Raw genomic sequence first — 20931 nt, forward strand, 5'->3', positions numbered from 1 at the left:
CTTAAAAAAAAAAAAAAAAAAGATGACTCCAATCTTCCTCTAGAATCTGTAAATCGCAAGTCATTAAATAACCAGAATTGTGTAACATGAAAATATTGTACACACCCCCCAAAGTAAAAGTGCAATTTAGTACAAAGATCACAACAACATGCTTGAAAAAGTAACTTTTGGAAACAAAGTCTAAATTCCTTTAAGCAATTCGATAATTTAGTGGAAATTTTACCAAGTGGCCAATGATTCCTTTGCAATTCTTAGCTATTCTTTTTTCCTCCCTTCCATCCCAGCTAGGAAAGCTAGAGATTATCAGTCCCCCAGAACAGCCCAACTATTCTTACAAGGCAGCCACATCCACTGCTCATTGGTGGGCAAAATTCCTTAACTCCATTCTGCTGCGGTGGAATTCTAGCAAGATACAGAGAAGTGGGCTCGTCTTCCCAGCTAACACTAACAAAACTATCTTAAGATCATTTACTCCACAGCTTGAGCCCTTAGATACTATGTTACCCACCCAGGTAAGGTGTATGGTGGATAACAGAGTAGCGATGCGGGTTGTCCCCTCCGAATTTGGTCAATGCAAACCATCTGGTTTATCTTCCCCGGTCGAAGTTTGGGAGGAGAGGAAGGTTGTTATCTACAAGGCCTTAGTGAAAGATAACCCCATCCAAATTAAACCGAAAGGAATGTTTTATGAAATCACTGGCAAGGTCATAAAACAGACTGTGCCATCCAAAACCTTCTTGAAAACACGTTCATAAATTCTTGGGAGGACCGCCTTCTTACAACTTCAAGGAACCTGACAGCCCCATTCATAAAAATCTCCCAAACCACTCTTCCAACACCAAAGGGAGAGCCACTTGACTTAGAGGTACACGACGACTTGGTCTTTGTAACGAAGGGCTGGGGGAATCCTCCTCTCCACTGAGGAAAAACATTTAGATTCTTAGAAGGCAGACACTCCAAGAGGTTACTCTTGCACTCAACCCACGCGCAGCCCAGAAAGGAATTCAAGACCACGACCCACGACCCCACCAGGCTGCAGGAAACACACACGAATAAACAAGTAAACAAATAATACTTGTAAAGACAAAGCGTGGTCCCGAGTGAGAGAGAGAGAGAGCAGCCGCTCGGCAGAGGCACATGACTCATGCCCGGGCAGAAGTATTTACACCGTCCACTACACCACAGTGGGATTTCCCGGCTCCATCCAAGGCCGGACCTCGGGGCATAGCACTTGGGTGAAGTTCTGCTATTTCCGTTTGGGGCAGAGTGGAGGGGGGAGTCATTTTATTTCGCTGAATCACAACTCCTCCCATCCCCACCCGAAACCACCACGCACAGAGCACCGCAAATAAGCCAGGCCGTTGGAAAGACTCCGGTGAGCACGGGCCGAGCAAAACAAAGCACCCTACAAGGGGCTGCTGCAAGGCTAGGGTGGGCGGTGGGATACGCGAGCCAGGCTGCCCTCCAGGGCCCCACTCCCGTCCCCTCGGGGCCTGTCCCCGGGCAGCCACGCGGCCGCAGCGCCCTCCCTCCGGCCGGGGGGCGAGCCCTGCTCTCCGCAGAGCTCCCAGACCGGCTGGACTGCAGGCAGATGGGGGCGGGGGCGCATAGCCCCGGACCGAGCAGGAGGACCCGGGGCGCCCGGAGGGCGCACGCCAGGCCCGGCCCACGTGAGCGACCAGACCAGAGCCAGGGCCGCCCCGGGGACAGTGACTGGGACAGCGGGCGCCCTCGGGCGCCCGCGGCCACCACGCCGGCCGGCACTCACCGGGCCGGGCGCGCCGCGCCGATGCCCCAGCGGCGGCCGCTTCCTCCTCCTCCTCACTTGACAAAATGGCGGCGGCAGGAAGTGCCGGGCGCCTCGGCCCGCCCCCCACCCGCCCCCGGCCTGCCCGCCTGCGCCCCCCGCCCGCAGCCCCGCGCGCCGGCCAGAGCCGCGGCCGCGCCAGAACGGCGGGCGCCCCGCGAGCGCGCGGCCGCCAACGGCGCGGGATCCGGGTGATGGGCGGGGGAGGCCGAGACCGAGCCCGCGCGGCCCTGCCGCGCCGATGGCGTAGTGCCGCGCACCGGCCCGTTACGCAATGCGGGTTACGCGCCGCGCCGGCCCCGCGCCCCGCGCGCTTCCGGCGCCGCCGCCGCCCGCCGCCGCCGCGAAGGGCACCGGAGCTCACCTGAGACGCTAGGCCGCACGCCGTCTTCGCCGGCCGGCCAGCCGGCCGGCGCTCCGCCTCAGGACCCCGCGCGGCGCCGGGGCCGGCCCGCCGCGCTTGCCGCTCCGCCGCGCTCACAGGCCCCGCTCGCCCGCGGGCACCGCCGGCAACTGCCGCCGCCACCTCTTCGGCTCCTCGGCTTCGGGAGAGCAGAACAAACAGCCCTGCCGCTGCCGCCGCCGCCGCCGCCGCCGCCGCCGCCGCCGCCGCCGCCGCCGCCGCCAGCGCGCTGACGTCACCGCGCACGCTGCGCGCGCGGCCTCGTGCCGCCGCCGCCCGACGTAAGCGCCCCTGCCCCTCCCCGCCCCGCCCCGCTCGCCGGGGAAGGAGCTCGGCCAGAGAGAACCCGCTGCGGCGGCGGAGGTGAGTCGGGGTGCGCAGCGCAGCGTCGGCCGGGGGACACAGGAGACCGAGGAGGAGGGTCTCTCAGACCGAGAGAGGGGAACCGCATACCGAGGAGGAGGCCGAGGGAGGAACTGAGGCGGGCACCAGGGATGGGGGGAGGGGAAGCCCAGTCTGAGGGGAGTCGCGAGACGACCCGGAAGACCTAGGAGGCCGAGTGGGGGAACTGAGGCGGGCGCGCGGGATCGGGCGAGAGGGGAGCCGCGAGGGGACTCCGAAGACCGAAGGGGGAAACTGAGGCAGAACGCCGCAAGGCAAAAGGGAGACCGAGGGGAGACCCCGCTGACCGAGGAGGGGAATCCGAAGACCGATGGAGGAAACCCCTCACTTCGAGGGGGACACCGAGGCGGGCACGCGGGACTGGTCTGCGGGGGCCTTTTACCGAGGAGGGGAATCTCAGACCGAGGGAGGCCCCCACAGACCTGACCCCTTAGAGAAAGGGTGGGAGGAGTGGGGACCCAGCAGACCAGTGGAAGGGCTGCAAGGGGACTTCACAGACCGAGGGTGGGGACTCGACAAAAAGATCCGAAGGCTGAAGGGAACATCCAAAAATTTAGGAAGGGTCTGGTGATAGACCTCAAAGAGAAGGGGGATGGTGAGGGAGGACACCCTAAAACTGATGGAAGAGGCTGAGGAGAGCCTCAGTCTGAGGATGGCCATCCCCCTTGGTGGGAGGGCTGAGTGGTGCTGAAAGGAGGTTTGAGTGGGGTGGTGCTGGACCTTAGGGCCAAAGGGCTGAGATGGGGGTCGGGGGAGCAGGGAGAAGGTAACTAGAGGGTCAGAGATCAGCAGGGCTCAGGTGACATCTTTCTAGGCTGGCCTCCAGGATCTGAAGACAGGAAGGTCCTGGTCTCTACAATTTCCCCTGCTACCGTGTCTTCTCATTCTCAAGACCCAATCCACAAGTTAGTCTTTCTTGTGTGCCCTCATTAAATGTATGACTAGGAAAACCACCCAGCCTCTTCTGGGGCTCCCAAAGCATCTCACCTGGGTGCAACAGATTTTAAATATTAGGTATTTTTGTGTTCCAGTGGAGAAGAGATTAAGCTTAGGTTGTTTGCAGCTTAAAACGATAATTCTGTAAAAGTTTTCCTCTCCCTTTTGTTCTTAAGGAGCCCTGGTAGCGCAGTGGTTAAAGTGCTCAGCTGCTAACTGGAAGGTTGGTAGTTCGAACCCACCAGCCGCTCTTTGTGTGAAAGATGTGGCAGTCGGCTCCCATAAAGATTTACAGCCTTGGAAACCCCGTGGGACAGTTCTACTCTGCCCTATAGGGTCACTATGATTTGGAATTGACTAGACACCAGTGGGTTTTTTGCCCTTATCTTCACTCTCTGAACATGTTTAGTCTTGTGGATTGAATTGTGTCCCTGAAAAATGTGTGTCAACTTGGTTAGGCCATGATTCCCAGTATTGTGTGGTTGTCCTCCATTTTGTGATTAAATTTTATGTTAAAGAGGATTAGGGTGTGTCTTAGTCATCTAGTGCTGCCATAACAGAAATACCACAAGTGGATGGCTTTTACAAAGAGAAATTTATTTTCTCACAGTCTAGTAGGTTAAAAGTCCAAATTCAGGATGATGGCTCCAGGGAAAGGCTTTCTCTCTCTGTCAGCTCTGGGGGAAGGTCCTTATCCTCAATCTTCTCCTGGTTGAGGAGCTTCTCAGGCCCAGGAACCCTGGGTCCAAAGGACATGCCCTGTTCCTGGTGCTGCTTTCTTGGTGGTATGAGGCTCCCAACTCTCTGCCTGCTTCTCTTTCTTTTTATTTCTTGAGAGATAAGAGGTGGTGCAGGCCACACCCCAGGGAAACTCCCTTTACCTTGGATCTGGGAGGTGATCTGAGTGAGGGTGGTGTTACAGTTCCACCTTAACCCTTTTAACATAAAATTACAATCACAAAATGGAGGACAACTACTCAATACTGGAAAGCATGGTCTAACCAAGTTGATAGGCACATTTTTGAGGGGACATAATTCAATCCATGACAGGGTGGGATTGTAAAAGCCTTACTAAGGTCACATCCTGATCCAACATAAAGGGAATTTCCCTGGAGTGTGGCCTGCATCACCTTTTATCTTACAAGAGCTAAAAGAAAGGGACACGGGCAGAGAATGGGGACTTCATAAAACCAAGAAAGGAGCACTTGGAGCAGAGCGCATCCTTTGGACCAGGAGTTACTGCGTGGAGAACCTCCTAGTCCAGCGGAAGACTGATGACAAGGACCTTCCTCCAGAGCTGACAGAGAGAAACCCTTCCCCTGGAGCTGATACCCTCAATTTGGACTTGTAGCCTACTCGACTGTAAGGAAGTCAATTTATATTTGTAAAGGCCCTCCACTTGTAGTATTTCTGTTAATGCAGCACTAGATAACTAAGACAATTTGGTACCAAGAAAGTGGGGTGCTGCTCTAACAGATACCTAAAATGTGGAAGTGGTTTTGAAACTGAATGGATAGAAGACATAGAAGGAAGTGAGAACTGTTAACACTGGAGATGGCACAGATGGTGAGAAACAGCAGCAGAGGACCTGCAGCAGCAGGAGACCAGCTCCAGACGGCACTGGAACTGATCCATGGAGCAAGAGAGCTGAGTGCCTGTGCACAGGAGGCTCCCTGGTGGAGTGGGGTGCCTCCATGCACTTACCAGTGGAGCTACTGAGCTTTGGAATACATCCCAGCAGTGCAGATGTGGATGTGAGGCCCAAGGGCCTAGAGGCCAAGGAACGCAGGAAGCCAAGCTGCCTTAGTCTCAAAAGGTATGGCCATGACCCTGGGGTTTCAAAGGGTAGAGCCATGGCCTCTGGGGTTTCTAAGGGCGGAGACTCCACTCAGGTGGACTAGAATGGTGTGCCTAGAGCTGAGGGAACAGAGTTGCCGTTCCAGTGGGCCTGGAAGGCAGAGCTGAAGCCCAGAGGGACCTCCACTCAGAAACCAGAGAATGTGGCCAATACCTAAAGTCTGGAGGGCAGGGCTATTTTGTAAATGGTTTCAGAGAACATAGGATTGTTTTCAAGCCTTGAGGGCTAATGTAATGTGTTCTGCTGACTTGTTTGGTGCCTGTTATGCCTTCTTTCCCTCCAGTTTCTCGTATTGGTAATGGAAATGCCTACCATGTGCCTTTCCACCATTGTACTTTGGAATCAGATAACTTATATTTTAGATTTCATAGATGAAGAGAAATTTTTGGATTTTGGATTTGGAGTTGATTTAAGACGTTTGCTATGATATGACAGGGTGAATGTGTCTTACGTGTAGCAAGGCCATGAATTTTTGGAGGCCAAAGGGTGGAATGTCATGGATTGAATTGTGTCCCCCCCAAAATATCTGTCAGCCTGGTTAGGCCATGATTCCCAGTATTGAGTGATTGTCCCCATTTTGTGATTGTGATTTTATGTTAAAGAGGATTAGGGTGAGATTGTAACACCCTTTCTAAGGTCACATCCCTGATGCAGTGTAAAGGGAGTTTCCCTGGGGTGTGGCCTGAACCATCTTTTATCTTACAAGAGATAAAAGGAAAGGAAAGCAAGCAGAGAGAAGGGACCTCATACCACCAAGAAAGAAGCACCAGGAGCAGAGCATGTCCTGTGGACCTGGGGTTCCTGCACCTGAGAAGCTCCTAGTCCAGGGGAAGATTGATGACAAGGACCTTCCTCCAGAGCTGATAGAAAGGGAAAGCCTTCCCCTGAAGCTGATGTCCTGAATTTGGGCTTCTAGCCTACTAGACTGTGAGAAAATAAATTTCTCTCTGTTAAAGCCATCCACTTGTGGTATTTCTGTTACAGCAGCACTAGGTGACTGAGCCAAGTCTCATCTTTTAAAAATAGCCAACTCAGTTTTTCTAAAAATTCTAGGTAGTAAAACATTTTCCTGACAACCCCATATTTCAGAATATATGGATGCAATAGAATACCCTGAAGTCCGTGGGTAGTGCAAACAGTAAACTTACTTTGTTGCTAATTGGAAGGTTGGAGGTTCGAGTACACCCAGAGACACCTTGATGACCTAATTTAAAAACTCAGCCATTGGGGAGAAAGAAGATACCAGAGTTTCCTGACTATCCTGTTTCCTCTTCACCAAAACCAAATCCATTGCCATGGAGTCAATTCTGACTCATAGCAACCTTATAGGACAGAGTAAAACTGCCCCATAGAGTTTCCAAGGCTGTCATCTTTACAGAAGCCAACTGCCATGTCTTTCTCTTGGGGAGCGGCTGGTGGGTTCGAACTGCCAACCTTTTGGTTAGCAGCTGAGCACTTAACCATTGTGCCAGCAGGGCTCCTCTTCACCAAAGGCAATCATAAATTATGGCTCCTGGGCAAACTCAAATTTTATCCTTTACTGTAACAAAGCATGAGATAACAGGTTATTGGTTGCAAGAATTAAAGGAGGTAATTGTAACTGGTTAATTAATAAGCTTCCCTTTAGCTCTGTATTTCATCATGCTCAGGGATTATTTACTTCCTGTCTTACTACGGAATATTGAAACCTGTGAAATCTCCTCGCTCCTAATTTTGAATGCTTGGCAATCTGTGGAAGATGATCAGAAATGAAAAGAAAGAATAGGAAGGTACAAAGGGCAATTGAATGTGGAATAATAACTTTTTTTTTTTTTTTAAGGAAACCAGAATGCGTCCACTTTAAGCAGCTCTTCCCCATAACTGTCTTGTCTTGTTAAATTATCCATTTCGTTTATCCTTGTTGGCAATAAGTGTTTTTGGAAGTAATTTGGTGCTGCCAGTTTGCAAGTCACACAATAAAATCTGTCATTTTGCTCTAGAGTCAGACTTCATTTTAGACAAAAACTGTAATATCTAGCTAGATTTAAGGGACCCAGTTGAATGACTTTTGGCTACTGCCAGAAGTCATATCCAGCCTTAAGGGACTCTGCAAGCTCTAAAGGTAGTTCCAAAAGCTGTCTCCAAAACCCTTGGAACAGAACATTTTATTCTTTCTGTCTTCTACAGTGCCTAGCCTAACTTCTCCCAGAGAACTCAAACTCAAAATGTTTATATGGTTGAATCGGTTTAGTAAAAATAGTCTGTTACTTAATGGTTCACATTTTGAATAAACTCTACTATTTCTTGACATTACTGTATGTGCAATACCAAACCACAGAAGAGCTTAATAAAAAATTAAGAAATGAAACATGAACTATGTAATATAATTGTCATGAGTGGCTTTAAAGGAGTCCCTGGGTAGTACAAATGGTTAAGCTTCAGCCTTCCTCCAGCCTTTCAGCTGGAGGTTTGAGTCCACCCAGACGTAGCCTTGGAAGAAAGACCTGGTGACCAACTTCCAAAGAATCAGCTGTTGAAAACCCTATGAAGCACAGTTCTACTGTGACACACATGGGATGTCGCCATGAGTCAGAATCAACTCCATGACAACTGGTTCTTTACTGGCGGCCTGGTTTCAAATACGTATTGTTCATTTTTAATAAGGTAAGACATGGAACCATGTTGACTGAACAGTAGAAAGAATTATAGAGGAGAAAGTCTGCCTTTTCCCCTCCCCTTCTAGAATAATCACTGTTATTGTTTTGATGTGAACACTGTGATATCACATCAGCGTGATAGTTCAACCTGTGCCGTCTTATATAGCAGCCACTGACCACATGTGGTTGAGCACTTGAAATGTTACTGGTCCCGATTGAGACATGTAAGTATAAAATACCATGTTAACTGCTGTCAAGTCCACTTTAACTCATGGCAACCCCGTATGTGTCAGACTAGAACTGTGCACCATAGGGTTTTCAGTGGCTGATTTTTCAAAAATAGATGGCAACGCCTTTCTTCCAAGGCGCCTCTGAGTGAAGTCAAACCTCCAGCCTGTTGGTTAGTAGCCTAGCGCTTCAACTGTTTGCACCACTTAAGGACTCCCGAGTGTAAAACACACACCAGATTTCAGAGACTCAGTATGGAAAAAGAAAAAAAGTAAACTATCTCATCGATGTTTTAAACAATGTATCTTATTTTGTTGTTGTTGAGAATATATACCGCAAAAGCATATACCAATTCAAGTATGTACATGTAGAATTCAGTGACATTGATTACATTCTGCCAGCTGTATAATCTTTTTAGTTGCTGTTGTCAACTTGATCCCATACAGATGGATTTTAAAAGAGCGTAGTGCTCGGAGCCGACTTTACTAGTTAAGCTAAACTATTGTTCAGTTTTAAGAAGACTACAAGGGATATATTTGGTTTAAAGCTTAAAGATTATCTTTAGGGCAGTAGTTTTAGTTCATCCAGCCTCCATGGCTCCAGAAGCTCTGGATTCCATGAGAATTTGAAATTCTGTTGGGTAGTTTCCACTTTTGATCAGGATTTTTCTATAGGATTCTTATAACAGTCTTACACAATTCTATGTCATCAATTTTTGTGTTGATCAAATATTGAAATGGTAGTATTTTGAATCTACAGGGTTAACGATATTGTTATATTTACTTTCACCCATTTCTCTTTCTTAACGTGGTTACTAGAAAATTACATATGTACTTGCAGCCAATGTCACGGAACAATATGTGTATAAATTTTTGGATGAAAAATTAATTAGAACTGTAAGCTTTCACCTAAAGCACAATAAAAAATTTTTTTTCAAAAAAATAAAAAATTACATATGTGGTTCACATTAATTTTATTTCTGTTAGACAGTGCCGGTCTAGACTTTTATTTATTCTCTGATTCAACGTTCTTGCTGTTAGGTGCCGTCAAGTTGAACCCAGCTCATAGTAATACCGTATGATGGAGTTGAACTGCCCCATAGGGTTTTATTGGCTGTGATCTTCACGGAAGCAGGTTACCAGGTCTTTCTCCCGTGGAGCTGCTGGATGGTTCAAACCTGTTAGTGGTCAAGTGTTTAACCTTTTCGCCACCAGGGCTTCTAATGTTTCAATATGTATCTACGTATAGAATATGTGTTGTTACAACAAGAGGGATCATTCTGTGCCTATTATTTAGTAGCATGTTTTTCATTTCATACATCTTACTGTTGTTAGGTGCCGTCGAGTTGGTTCTGACTCATAGTGACCCTATGTACCGCAGATGAAACACTGCCCAATCCTGTGCCATGCTCACAATCGTTGTTATGCTTGAGCCCATTGTTGCAGCCACTGTGTCAGTCCATCCCATTGAGGGTCGTCCTCTTTTCCCCTGATCTTGTACTTTACCAAGCATAATGTCCTTTTCCAGGGACTGATCCCTCCCGACAACATGTCCAAACTATGTAAGATGCAGTCTCACCATCCTTGCTTCTAAGGAGCATTCTGGTTGTACTTCTTCCAAGACAGATTTGTTCGTTCTTTTGGCAGTCCATGGTATATTCAATATTCTTCACCACCACCATAATTCAAAGGCATCAATTCTTCATTCTTCCTTATTCATTGTCCAGCTTTCCCATGCATATAATGCGATTGAAAATACCATGGCTTGGGTCAGGCATACCTTAGTCTTCAGGGTGACATCTTTGCTTTTCAACGCTTTAAAGAGGTCTTTTGCAGCAGATTTGCCCAACCCAATGCATCTTTTGATTTCTTGGCTTCTGCTTCCGTGGGTGTTGATTGTGGATCCAACTAAAATGAAATCCTTGACAACTTCAATGTTTTCTCCGTTTATCATGATTTTGCTTATTGGTCCAGTTGTGAGGATTTTTGTTTTATGTTGAGGTATAATCCAGACTGAAAGCTATGGTCTTTGATCTTCATCAGTAAGTGCTTCAAGTCCTCTTCACTTTCAGCAAGCAAGGTCCTGTCATCTACATAACGCAAGTTTTTGTTTTTGTTTTTGTTTTTTAATTTTTGTTGTGTTTTAAGTGAAAGTTTACAAATCAGGTCAGTCTCTTATACAGAAATTTGCCATACACTCCTAATTGCTCTCCCCCCAATGAGACAGCACGCTCCCTCACTCCACTTTCTCTTTTCGTGTCCATTCCGCCAGCTTCTAACCCCCTCTGCCCTCTCATATCCCCTCCAGATAGGAGATGCTAACACAGTCTCAAGTGTCTACTTGATCCAAGAAGCTCATTCTTCACCAGCATCTTTTTCTGTCCCATCATCCAGTCCAATCCCTGTCTGAAGAGTTAGCTTTGGGAATGGTTCCTGTCCTCGGCTTACAGAAGGTCTGGGGGCCATGAATACCAGGGTCTTTCTAGTCTCAGTAGGACTGTTAAGTCTGGTCTTTTTACAAGAATTTGAGGTCTGCATCCCACTGTTCTCCTGCTCCCTCAGGGATTCTCTGTTGTGTTCCCTGTCAGGGCAGTCATTGGTTGTAGCCAGGCACCATCTAGTTCTGGTCTCAGGCCGATGTAATCTCAGGTTTATGTGGCCCTTTCTGTCTCTTGGGCTCATAATTACCTTGTGTCCTTGGTGTTCTTCATTCTCCTTCGCTCCAGGTGGACATAATGCAGGTTTTTGATGAGTCTTCCTCCAATCCTGATGCCACTTTCTTTTTCATATAGTCCAGCTTCTCAGATTATTTGCTCAGCATACAGATTGAATAGGAATTGTGAAAGAATATAATCCTGATCCACACCTTTCCTGACTTTGAACCATGCAGTACCCCCTTGCTCTGTCTGAACAACTGCCTCTTGATCTATGTACAGGTTCCTCATGAGCACAATTAAGTGTTTTGGAATTCCCATTCTGTGCAGTGGTATCCATAATTTGTTATGATCAACACAGTTGAATGCCTTTGCATAGACAGTAAAACACAGGTAAACATCCTTCTGGTATTCTCTGCTTTCAGCCAGGATCCATCTGACATCAGCAATGATATCTCTCATTCCACATCCTCTTCTGAATCCGCCTGAATTTCTGGCAGTTCCCTGTTGATATACTGCTGCAGCCACTTTTGAATGATCTTCAGCAAAATTTTGCTTGCATGTGATATTGATGATGTTGTTTGGTAATTTTTACATTCGGTTGGATCACCTTTCTTGGGGATAGGCATAAATATGAATCTCTTCCAGTCGGTTGGCCAGGTAGCTGTCTTCCAGATTTCTTGGCATAGACAAGTGAGCACTTCCAGCGTTCCATCCATTTGTTCAAATATCTCAATTGATATTCCATCAATTCCTGGAGCCTTGTTTCTCGACAGTGCCTTCAATGCAGCTTGGGCTTCTTCCTTCATCACCATTGGTTCCTTATCATATGCTACCGATCTTGGAGGTCGTTAATGTGAACACTTGGGGAGCTGCCTTCTTCACCATAGAATTCCATAACGTATACAGTGTGTTACCTGGTGTCTTAGTCATCTAGTGCTGCTATAACGGAAATACTACAAGTGGATGGCTTTAACGAAGAGCAATTTATTCTCTCAAAGTCCAGTAAGCTAGAATTCCAAATTCAGGGCAGCAGCTCCTGGGGAAAGCCTTCTCTCTCTGTCAGCTCTGGAGGAAGGTCCTTGTCATCAGTCTTCCCCAGGACTAGGAGTTTCTCCGTGCAAGAACCCCAGGTCCAAAGGATGTGCTGTACTCCTGGTGCTTCTTTCTTGGTGGTATGAAGTCCCCACTCTCTGCTTGCTTCCCTTTCCTTTTATCTCTTGTAAGATAAAAGGTGGTCTAGGCCATACCCCAGGGAAACTCCTGTGGCGTTGGGTCAGGGATGTGACCTGAGCAAGGATGTTACATCCCACCCTAATCCTCTTTAACCACAGGCAGAGATTATGATTTATAACACATAGTAACTCACAGAATGGAGGACAACCACACAATATTGGCAATCATGGCCTAACCAAGTTGATACATATTCTGGGGGGGAACTCAATTTAATCTATGACATTCCACACTTTGACCCCAAAAATTCATGTCCTTGTTACATGTAAGACACATTCACCTCATCATATCATAGCAAATGTCTTAAATCAACTCTAAGTCCAAAATCCAAAAACTCCCCTTCATCTGGGAAATCTAGAATACAAGTTATCTGCTTTCAACATACAATGGTGTAACAGCCTCAAGGTACATATTTCCATTACAAACAGGAGAAATTGGAGGGAAGGAAGGCATAACAGGCACCACAGAAGTAAGAATAGCACATTTCATTAGCCTTCAAGGCTTTGAAAATAATCCTATGTTCTCTGAGACAATTCACACAGTACCCCTGCCCTCTAGACTCTAGGTATTGGCTACACTCTCCAGATTCTGAGTGGAGGCCCCTTAGTTCTGGGCTTCATCTCCGCCTTCCATGCCCACTGGGACGGCAGTTCTGCTCCCTCGGCTTTAGACACACCATTCTCCTAGTCCATCTGAGTAGCAACTCCACCCATAGAAACATCAGAGGCAATGGCTCTACCCTTTGAAACCCCAGAGGTCCTAGCCATACCTTTTGAGCCTGAGGCAGCTCGGCTTCCTGTGTTCCTTCTCTCTTCAGCTTCTGATTCCTGGTTCCTTGGCCTCTCATCCCTCAGGCCTCATGCCCGCATCTGCCCTGCTGGGGCAAGTGTTCCAAAGCTCTGTAGCTCTACCAATAAGTGCCTGGAGGCATCCCACTCTGCCAGTAAACTTGGGCTGTGAGGCGCTCAGCTCTCTCCCTCGGCGGGTCAGCAAGCCTACCTCCACCGATAAGTGCCCAGAGGCACCCTACTTCGCCAGGAAGCCTCCTGTGCGCAGGCACTCAGCTCTCTTGCTCTGTGGTTCAGCTCCAGTGCTGTCTGGTGCTGATCTCCGGGTTCTGCTGCTGCCGCTTCTCTGCTGCTACCAGTCCTTTCATAGTTCCAAAACTGCTTCTACATTTTGGGTATCTGTTAGAGCAACAGCCCACTCTCTTAGTACCAAATTCTGTCTTAGTCATTTAGTGTTGCTCTAACAGAAATACCAGAAGTGGATGGCTTTAACAAAGAGAAATTTATTTTCTCACAGCCTAGGAGGCTAGAAGTCCAAATTCAGAACATCAGCCCCAGGGAAAGACCTTCTGTCTCTGTCAGCTCTGGAGGAAGGTCTTTGTCATCGGTCTTCCCCTGGACTAGTTGCTTCTCGCAGGAACCAGGGGTTGAAAGGACATGCTCTGCTCCCAGTACTTCTTTCTCAGTGGTACCAGGTCCCCAACTCTCTGCTTGCTTCCCTTTCCTTTTATGTCTTTTAAGAAAGAAGGTGGTGCAAGCCACACCCCAGGGAAACTCCCTTTACACTGGATCACGGATGTGACAGGAGCAAGGGTGTTACATCCCACCTTAATCCTCCTTAACCACAGGCAGAGATTATAACACAGGAAAATCACAAAATGGAGGAAAACCACACAATACTGGGAATCATGGCCTAACCAAGTTGACAAATATTTTGGGGGGACACAATTCAAGCCATGACATTTGGTATGTGTATATCATAATTTATTTAATCATTCTCCTATTAAAAATAAAAAATGTTGCTGACAACTCAGTTTGAACTCGTGGCAACCCCATGTGTGCCAGAGTAGAATTGTGCTCCATAGGGTTTTCTTTTCTTTTTCTGTGTAATATGTTTTTTGAATCCTATTGTGAAAGTATACATGACAGTATATATGTCATCTCAACAATTTTGATGTGTACAATTCAGTGACGTTGTTCAAGTTGTGCAACCATCCTCCCTATCCTTTTACAAATCGTTTCGCCACTATTAACATTAACTCAGTGCCCCTTAAGCAAAACCTCACTCGCCTCCTTCCCATCCCTGGTAATCACTTATCTTTGGTTTCTATAAACAAAGCAAATACATTAGCTTATTTCATATTAGTGAGATCATCCAGTGTTTGTTCTTTTGCAGCTGACTAATTTTGCTCAATATGGTGTTTTCAAGATTTATCCATATACTGGCATTCCACAGAGTTTTCAATGACTGAATTTTCAGAAGTAGATCACCAGTCTTTCTTCTAAGACACCCGAGTGGACTCAAACCTCTAACCTTTCAATTAGCAGCCAAACACGTTCTCTGACTGCATTACCCAAAGACTCCATTCTCCTAATTAAAAAAAAAAACGAGTGGCAGGGGCAAAATGGCAGAATAGCCAGATGCTTCCCGCAATCTGTCTTACAGTAAGGACCCGAAAAATCAAGTGAAATGATTATATTTATGAGAAGCTAGGAGCCCTAAACATCAAAGGCAAAGTTAAAAAACGATCTGAGCAGCAGGGGGAGGAAGAGACAGTTCTGAAGCGGAGAGGAGTTACCAGACCTGAATCGCCGGGATCCCTCAGGCATCATTCCCAGGAGTGGCTGCAACAGGCCAGTAGTAGCATTCAGCTACAGTTTCCTCAGGGAGAAGCAGCCAGCAGCACAACCTACTCACACCTCTGGAACCAGAGAAGAACAGCGCTCTCAGCAAAAGCTAAGTACTTCCATACCTTTTACCATGCCTCTCGCCCCCAAGCCGGCTTCAGTGGCTGTTAATTTCCCTGGGTCTGAGATAGGCCCATTTGAACCCGCTGAGCCATGCTCCCACCTTTGGAGAAGGAATAAATTCACATCAGGAGGAAAAGATAATTTGCCAGCTCCACTAACCGGGGGAGCTCAGGACAGAAGTGGCTCCTGTCCAGGCATAAACGGTCCGTAGACTTTGAATACCTTTTCCCCCTGCATGGACCTGTGTGGGCGTATTTCAGAATAGGCCCTTGCTGGCAGACTGCAACTGATTAAACTGTGCGGTGGAGAAGTGAGTGTTTGATATTTGACACTGCCTTGCCTATTAAGCAGAGTACTCATCTACCCACATCAGGGGCCTAAGGACTGGTGGCTTCATTCAGGTCACCCAGGCACCCACGACAGGGGTCCAAAGATGTACGTTCCAGCCCTTACAACCAAAAGCATTTGGTGCCCATGGTACGTCTGCAAAGCCCACCCACCTGTACGCACTAGGGAACAGGGACGTGCTTTCTTCAGAGAGATTTGGAGGACAGTTCTCAGGCTCCTGCCTTGTTAAGAGCGTAACCCCCTGCTACAATCAGATACCAGTACTTACACCAAACATCCCTGCACCTCTAAGACTGAACAACAGAGACTGTATCACACACTTGATGACCAGCTGCCTACACACCTGAGCTGAATCCACCCAAGAAAAGTGAATACTCATAAGCTCATATACCTGATGACAGTTCTAGTCATTTCAGCAAATCAAAATAAAACAGAGCAAGAAACTAGGATACAGTAAGCAAACATAAAATAAACTAATAACTTATAGATGGCTCGGAAACAACAGTCAGCATCAAACCACGTGAAGAAACACCATGATCGGTTCAACAAGCTCTCAACACAGAATCAAAGGATCTTCTGGATGAAGGTACCTTCCTGGACTTACTGGATGCAGAATACAAAAGATTTATATACAGATCTCTTCAAGACATCAGAAAGGAGATCAGGCAATATGCAGAACAAGTCCAGGAACATACAGATAAAACAGTTGAAGAAATTAAAAAGGTTATTCAAGAACAAGGAAAAATTTAATGAGCTGCAAGAATCCATACAGAGACAGCAATCAGAAATTCAGAAGATTAATAATAAAATTACAGAATTAGACAACTCAATAGAGAGAGGAGCAGAATTGAGCAAGTGGAAGGCAGAATTGGTGAGATTGAAGACAAAGCACTTGGCACCAATATATATGAAGAAAAATCAGATAAAAGAGTTAATAAGTGAAAAAACTTTAAGAACCACGTAGGACTGTATCAAGAGAAATAACGTACAAGTGATTGGAGTACCAGAACAGGGAGGGATAACAGAAAATATAGAGAGAATTGTTGAAGATTTGTTGGCAGAAAACTTCCCCAATATCATGAAAGGTGAGAAGATATCCGAGATGCTCATTGAACTCCAAATGAGATAGATTTTAAAAGAAAGTCACCAAGACATATTATAATCAAACTAGCCAAAACCAAAGATACCGAGAGAATTTTAAGAGCAGCTAGAGATAAACTAAAAGTCACCTACAAAGGAAAGTCAATAAGAAGCTCGGCAGAAACCATGCAGGCAAGAAAACAATAGGATGACTTATATAAAACATTGGAGGAAAAAAATTGCCAACCAGGAATCGTATATCCAGCAAAACTGTCTCTCAAATATGAAGGTGAAATTAGGACATTTCCAGATAAACAAAAGTTTAGGGAATTTGTGAAAACCAAACCAAAACTGTAAGAAATACTAAAGGAAGTTCTCAGGTTAGAAAATCAATAATATCCGGTATCAACCCAAGACTAGAACACTGGACAGAGCAATCAGATGTTAACTTAGGGAAACCGCAAAAATAAATCAAGATTAAAAAACGCTCAAAAGAGGGATATAGCAATGTCATTACATAAAAGAAGACAACATTAAAATAATAAAGAGGGACTAAGAAAGGTAGTCATAGTTCTTTCATATGGAGAGGAAGACGAGGCGATATAAAGAAATAAAAGTTAGGTTTAAACTTAGAAAAATAGGAGTAAATATTAAAGTAACCACAAGGGAGACTAACTACCATACACATACAAGTAAAATACAAAAAAAAATATAGTAGAAACAATCCACAACAACGAATAAGAGGAAAAGACAATATAAAAAGATAAGCTACTCAGCACAAAAAATTAAGTGGGAAAAAGAAACTGTCAACAACACACACACAAAAAAAAACATCAAAATGACAGCACTAAACTCTTACCTATCCATAATTACACTGAATGTAAATGGACTAAATGCACCGATAAAGAAACAGAGAGAGTCACAGAATGGATTAAAAAACACAATCTGCCTATATGCTGCCTACAAAAGACACCTTAGAGACACAAACTACAAGGATGGAAAAAAAATATATCAATCAAAAAAGAAGCAATATTAATTTCTGACAAAATAGACTTTAAAGTTAAATCCACCACAAAGGATAAGGAAGGACACTATATAATGATTAAAGGGACAATATATCGGGAGGCTATAACCATGTTAAATATCTCTGCACCCAATGGCAGGGCTGCAAGGTACATAAAACAAGCTGTAACAGTATTGAAAAATGAGATAGACAGCTCCACAATAATAGTAGGAGACTTAAACACACCACTTCCAGTGAAGGACAGGACATCTGGAAAGCAGCTCAATAAAGACATGGAAGACCTAAATGCCACAATCAACCAACTTGACCTTACAGACATATGCAGAACACCCCACCCAACAGCAGCCAAGTATACTTTCTTTTCCAATGCACATGGAACATTGCCTAGAATAGACCACATATTAGACTATAAAGCAAGCCTTAGCAGAATCCAAAACATCAAAATAATAGAAAGCATCTTCTCTGACCGTAAGGTCATAAAAGTAGAAATCAGTAACAGAAAAAGCAGGGAAAAGAAATCAAGCACTTGGAAACAACAATATCCTGCTCAAAAAAGACTGGGTTATAGAAGACATGAAGGATGGAGTAAAGAAATTCATAGAATCCAATGAGAATAAAAAAACTTCGTAGCAGAACCTTTGGGACACAGTGAAAGCAGTGCTCAGAGGTCAATTTATTCAATAAATGTACACATACAAAAAGAAGAAAGGGGCGGGGCCAAGATGGCTGACTAGGTAGATGCTACCTTGGATCCCTCTTGCAACAAAGACTCGGAAAAACAAGTGAATTGATCACATACATAACAATCTATGAACCCTGAACAACAAACACAGATTCAGAGACGGAAAACGAACAAATACGGGGAAGCAGCGACTGTTTCCGGAGCCTGGAGCCAGCGTCCCAGTCAGGTAACCTTGGCGCCAGGCTTTTTGGCCCAGGGGAGCTGAACTCATAAATCTTCCGACGGCGCAAACAAGGGGCGCAGCCCTACCCCCCTGAACTGAACCCAGGAGGGGGCCCAGCCGGTCCGCATGGGCGGCGTGGCAACGCGGCTGGTGGGAGAAGTCCCCGGGAGGCAGTGACTGATTTTGGAGCCGGGAGTGCAGCGTCCCAGCCAGGGAACCTTGGCGCCGGGCATTTGATTGGGTACTCTCACGGGGCAAGCACGGGGCGCAGCTCTATTCCCCTGAACTAACCCCGGGAGGGGGCCCAGCCGGTCTGTAGAGGCGGCACGGTGACGCGGCTGGCGGGACGAGAAGTCCCCGGGAGGCAGCAACTGATTTTGGAGCCGGGAGTGCAACGTCCCAGCAGGGGAACCTTGACGCTGGGCTTTGGACTGGCAGCGGAGGATCTGACCACGGCTTCAGCGGGCCAGACCCTCGGGGGCAATCTCCACACAGCCAGCACACATAGGCAACACGCCCCTCGGGAATCTCATAAAATAGTCATTCCAAGCAAGACAAGCAACTCTGGCTATATTCTGAGGTGCTACTCTCCTATCTCTCTGATCCCTCCCCCACCCTCCCCAGGCAGCTTCATTAACATTGGAATTTCCTGAGCCAGAGGGAGAATGGCTCCGGTTCCGTGGTGGCTTTGTTTCCCCCCTCCTTTTTTTTTCTTTTGGTCTCTTCCCAACCCATTCTTCCGGCCTGAGAGAAGGAACCACAAAAAACCCAGGGAGCAAAAATCCATCCCTGATTGGACTAAAAACACAGAACCAGCTACAGCCAAGGATATATGATCCAAATCTCGGACTTTCATCCTTACAGGGAACAAGGTGGCGGTTATAATCCAAAGGCAGTTCTGATAGGGATCTGACTGCATTTTTTTTTTTTCAGCGGATTTTCTGGAAAAACAAGTTTCCCAGTGATGGCTCGGAGACAGCAGTCGATATCAAACCACATAAAGAAGCAGACCATGACAGCTTCTACAACCCCCCAGACAAAAGAATCAAAATCTTTCCCAAATGAAGATACAATCCTGGAATTATCAGATACAGAATATAAAAAACTAATTTACAGAATGCTTTAAGACATCAGAAACGAAATAAGGCAAACTGCAGAAAAAGCCAAGGAACACACTGATAAAACAGTTGAAGAACTCAAAAAGATTATTGAAGAACATAGTGGAAAAATTAATAAGTTCCAAGAATCCATAGAGAGACAGCATGTAGAAATCCAAAAGATTAACAATAAAATTACAGAATTAGACAATGCAATAGGAAGTCAGAGGAGCAGACTCGAGCAATTAGAATGCAGACTGGGAAATCTGGAGGACCAGGGAATTAACACCAACATAGCTGGAAAAAAATCAGATAAAAGAATTAAAAAAAAAAAAAGAAACCCTAAGAATCATGTGGGACTCTATCAAGAAGGATAACTTGCGTGTGATTGGAGTCCCAGAACAGGGAGGGAGGACAGAAAACACAGAGAAAATAGTTGAAGATCTCCTGACAGAAAACTTCCCTGACATCATGAAAGACGAAAGGATATCTATCCAAGATGCTCATCGAACCCCATTTAAGATTGATCCAAAAAGAAAAACACCAAGACATATTATCATCAAACTTGCCAAAACCAAAGATAAACAGAAAATTTTAAAAGCAGCCAGGGAGAAAAGAAAGGTCTCCTTCAAGGGAGAATCAATAAGTTCAGACTACTCAGCAGAAACCATGCAGGCAAGAAGGGAATGGGACGACATATACAGAGCACTGAAGCAGAAAAACTGCCAGCCAAGGATCATATATCCAGAAAAACTCTCTCTGAAATATGAAGGCGAAATTAAGATATTTACAGATAAATACAAGTTTAGAGAATTTGCAAAAACCAAACCAAAGCTACAAGAAATACTAAAGGAAATTGTTTGGTCAGAAAACCAATAATATCAGATACCAGCACAACACAAGGTCACAAAACAGAACATCCTGCTATCAACTCAAATAGGGAAATCACAAAAACAAATTAAGATTAATTAAAAAAAAATGCTCATAACAGGGAATCACTGAAGTCAATATGTAAAAGATCACAATAATCAAAAAGAGGGACTAAATACAGGTGGCATAGAACTGCCATATGGAGAGTGATACAAGGCGATATAGAACAATACAAGTTAGGTTTTTAAGCTCAATAAAAGTTAATAAAAAAAATAAGAAGAAAGGGCCAAAATCAAAGAATTATCCCTACAACTTGAACAAATAGAACAACAAAAGAATCCCTTAGGCACTAGAAGAAAGGAAATAATAAAAATTAGGGCAGAACTAAATAAAACAAAAACAATTGAAAGAGTTAACAAGACCAAAAGCTGGTTCTTTGAAAAAATTAACAAAATTGATAAACCATTGGTCAAACTGATGAAAACAAAAAAACAGGAGAGGAAGCGAATAACTCGAATATGAAATGAGATGGACAATATTACAAAAGACCAAACTGAAATTAAAAGAATCATATCCAATTACTATGAAAAATTATACTCTAACAAATTTGAAAACCTAGGAGAAGTGGATGAATTCCTAGAAACACTCTACCTACCTAAACTAACACAAACAGTAAGAACAACTAAATAAAC

The 20931-nt window shown here is 45.5% G+C and overlaps 3 protein-coding genes and 1 long non-coding RNA gene across 8 annotated transcripts in view; 2 read left to right on the forward strand and 2 right to left on the reverse strand.

Moving 5' to 3' along the window:
- BRD4 (bromodomain containing 4) overlaps positions 1-2381 on the reverse strand; it is a 94834-nt gene extending 92453 nt beyond the window's left edge. For 2 of the 4 annotated variants that reach the window (XM_064280860.1, XM_064280859.1), the window contains exon 1: positions 2172-2381. The gene's annotated coding sequence lies outside the window, so the exon portion shown is untranslated. The remainder of the gene's footprint in view (positions 1-2171) is intronic. The other 2 variants (XM_064280861.1, XM_064280862.1) reach the window with 2 other exon arrangements.
- Positions 1-2443, forward strand: part of LOC135230535 (basic proline-rich protein-like) — a 34418-nt gene extending 31975 nt beyond the window's left edge. Inside the window, exons 4-5 of the mRNA XM_064279907.1 lie at positions 1508-1985; positions 2058-2443. Of these exons, the coding sequence (XP_064135977.1) occupies positions 1508-1985; positions 2058-2443 (864 nt within the window). The remainder of the gene's footprint in view (positions 1-1507; positions 1986-2057) is intronic.
- Positions 2444-2517: 74 nt separating this feature from the next.
- On the forward strand, positions 2518-19709 carry LOC135230675 (uncharacterized). Its single transcript, XR_010321242.1, has 2 exons — positions 2518-2573; positions 19206-19709. It is a non-coding gene; the product is annotated as an uncharacterized LOC135230675 (long non-coding RNA).
- Positions 7183-20931, reverse strand: part of LOC100660398 (A-kinase anchor protein 8-like) — an 81945-nt gene continuing 68196 nt past the window's right edge. For both annotated transcript variants that reach the window (XM_064280871.1, XM_023552287.2), the window contains one exon: positions 7183-14866. The gene's annotated coding sequence lies outside the window, so the exon portion shown is untranslated. The remainder of the gene's footprint in view (positions 14867-20931) is intronic.

The sequence above is a fragment of the Loxodonta africana genome, chromosome 3 (genome assembly GCF_030014295.1).
Source record: "Loxodonta africana isolate mLoxAfr1 chromosome 3, mLoxAfr1.hap2, whole genome shotgun sequence".
Lineage (NCBI taxonomy): Eukaryota > Metazoa > Chordata > Mammalia > Proboscidea > Elephantidae > Loxodonta > Loxodonta africana.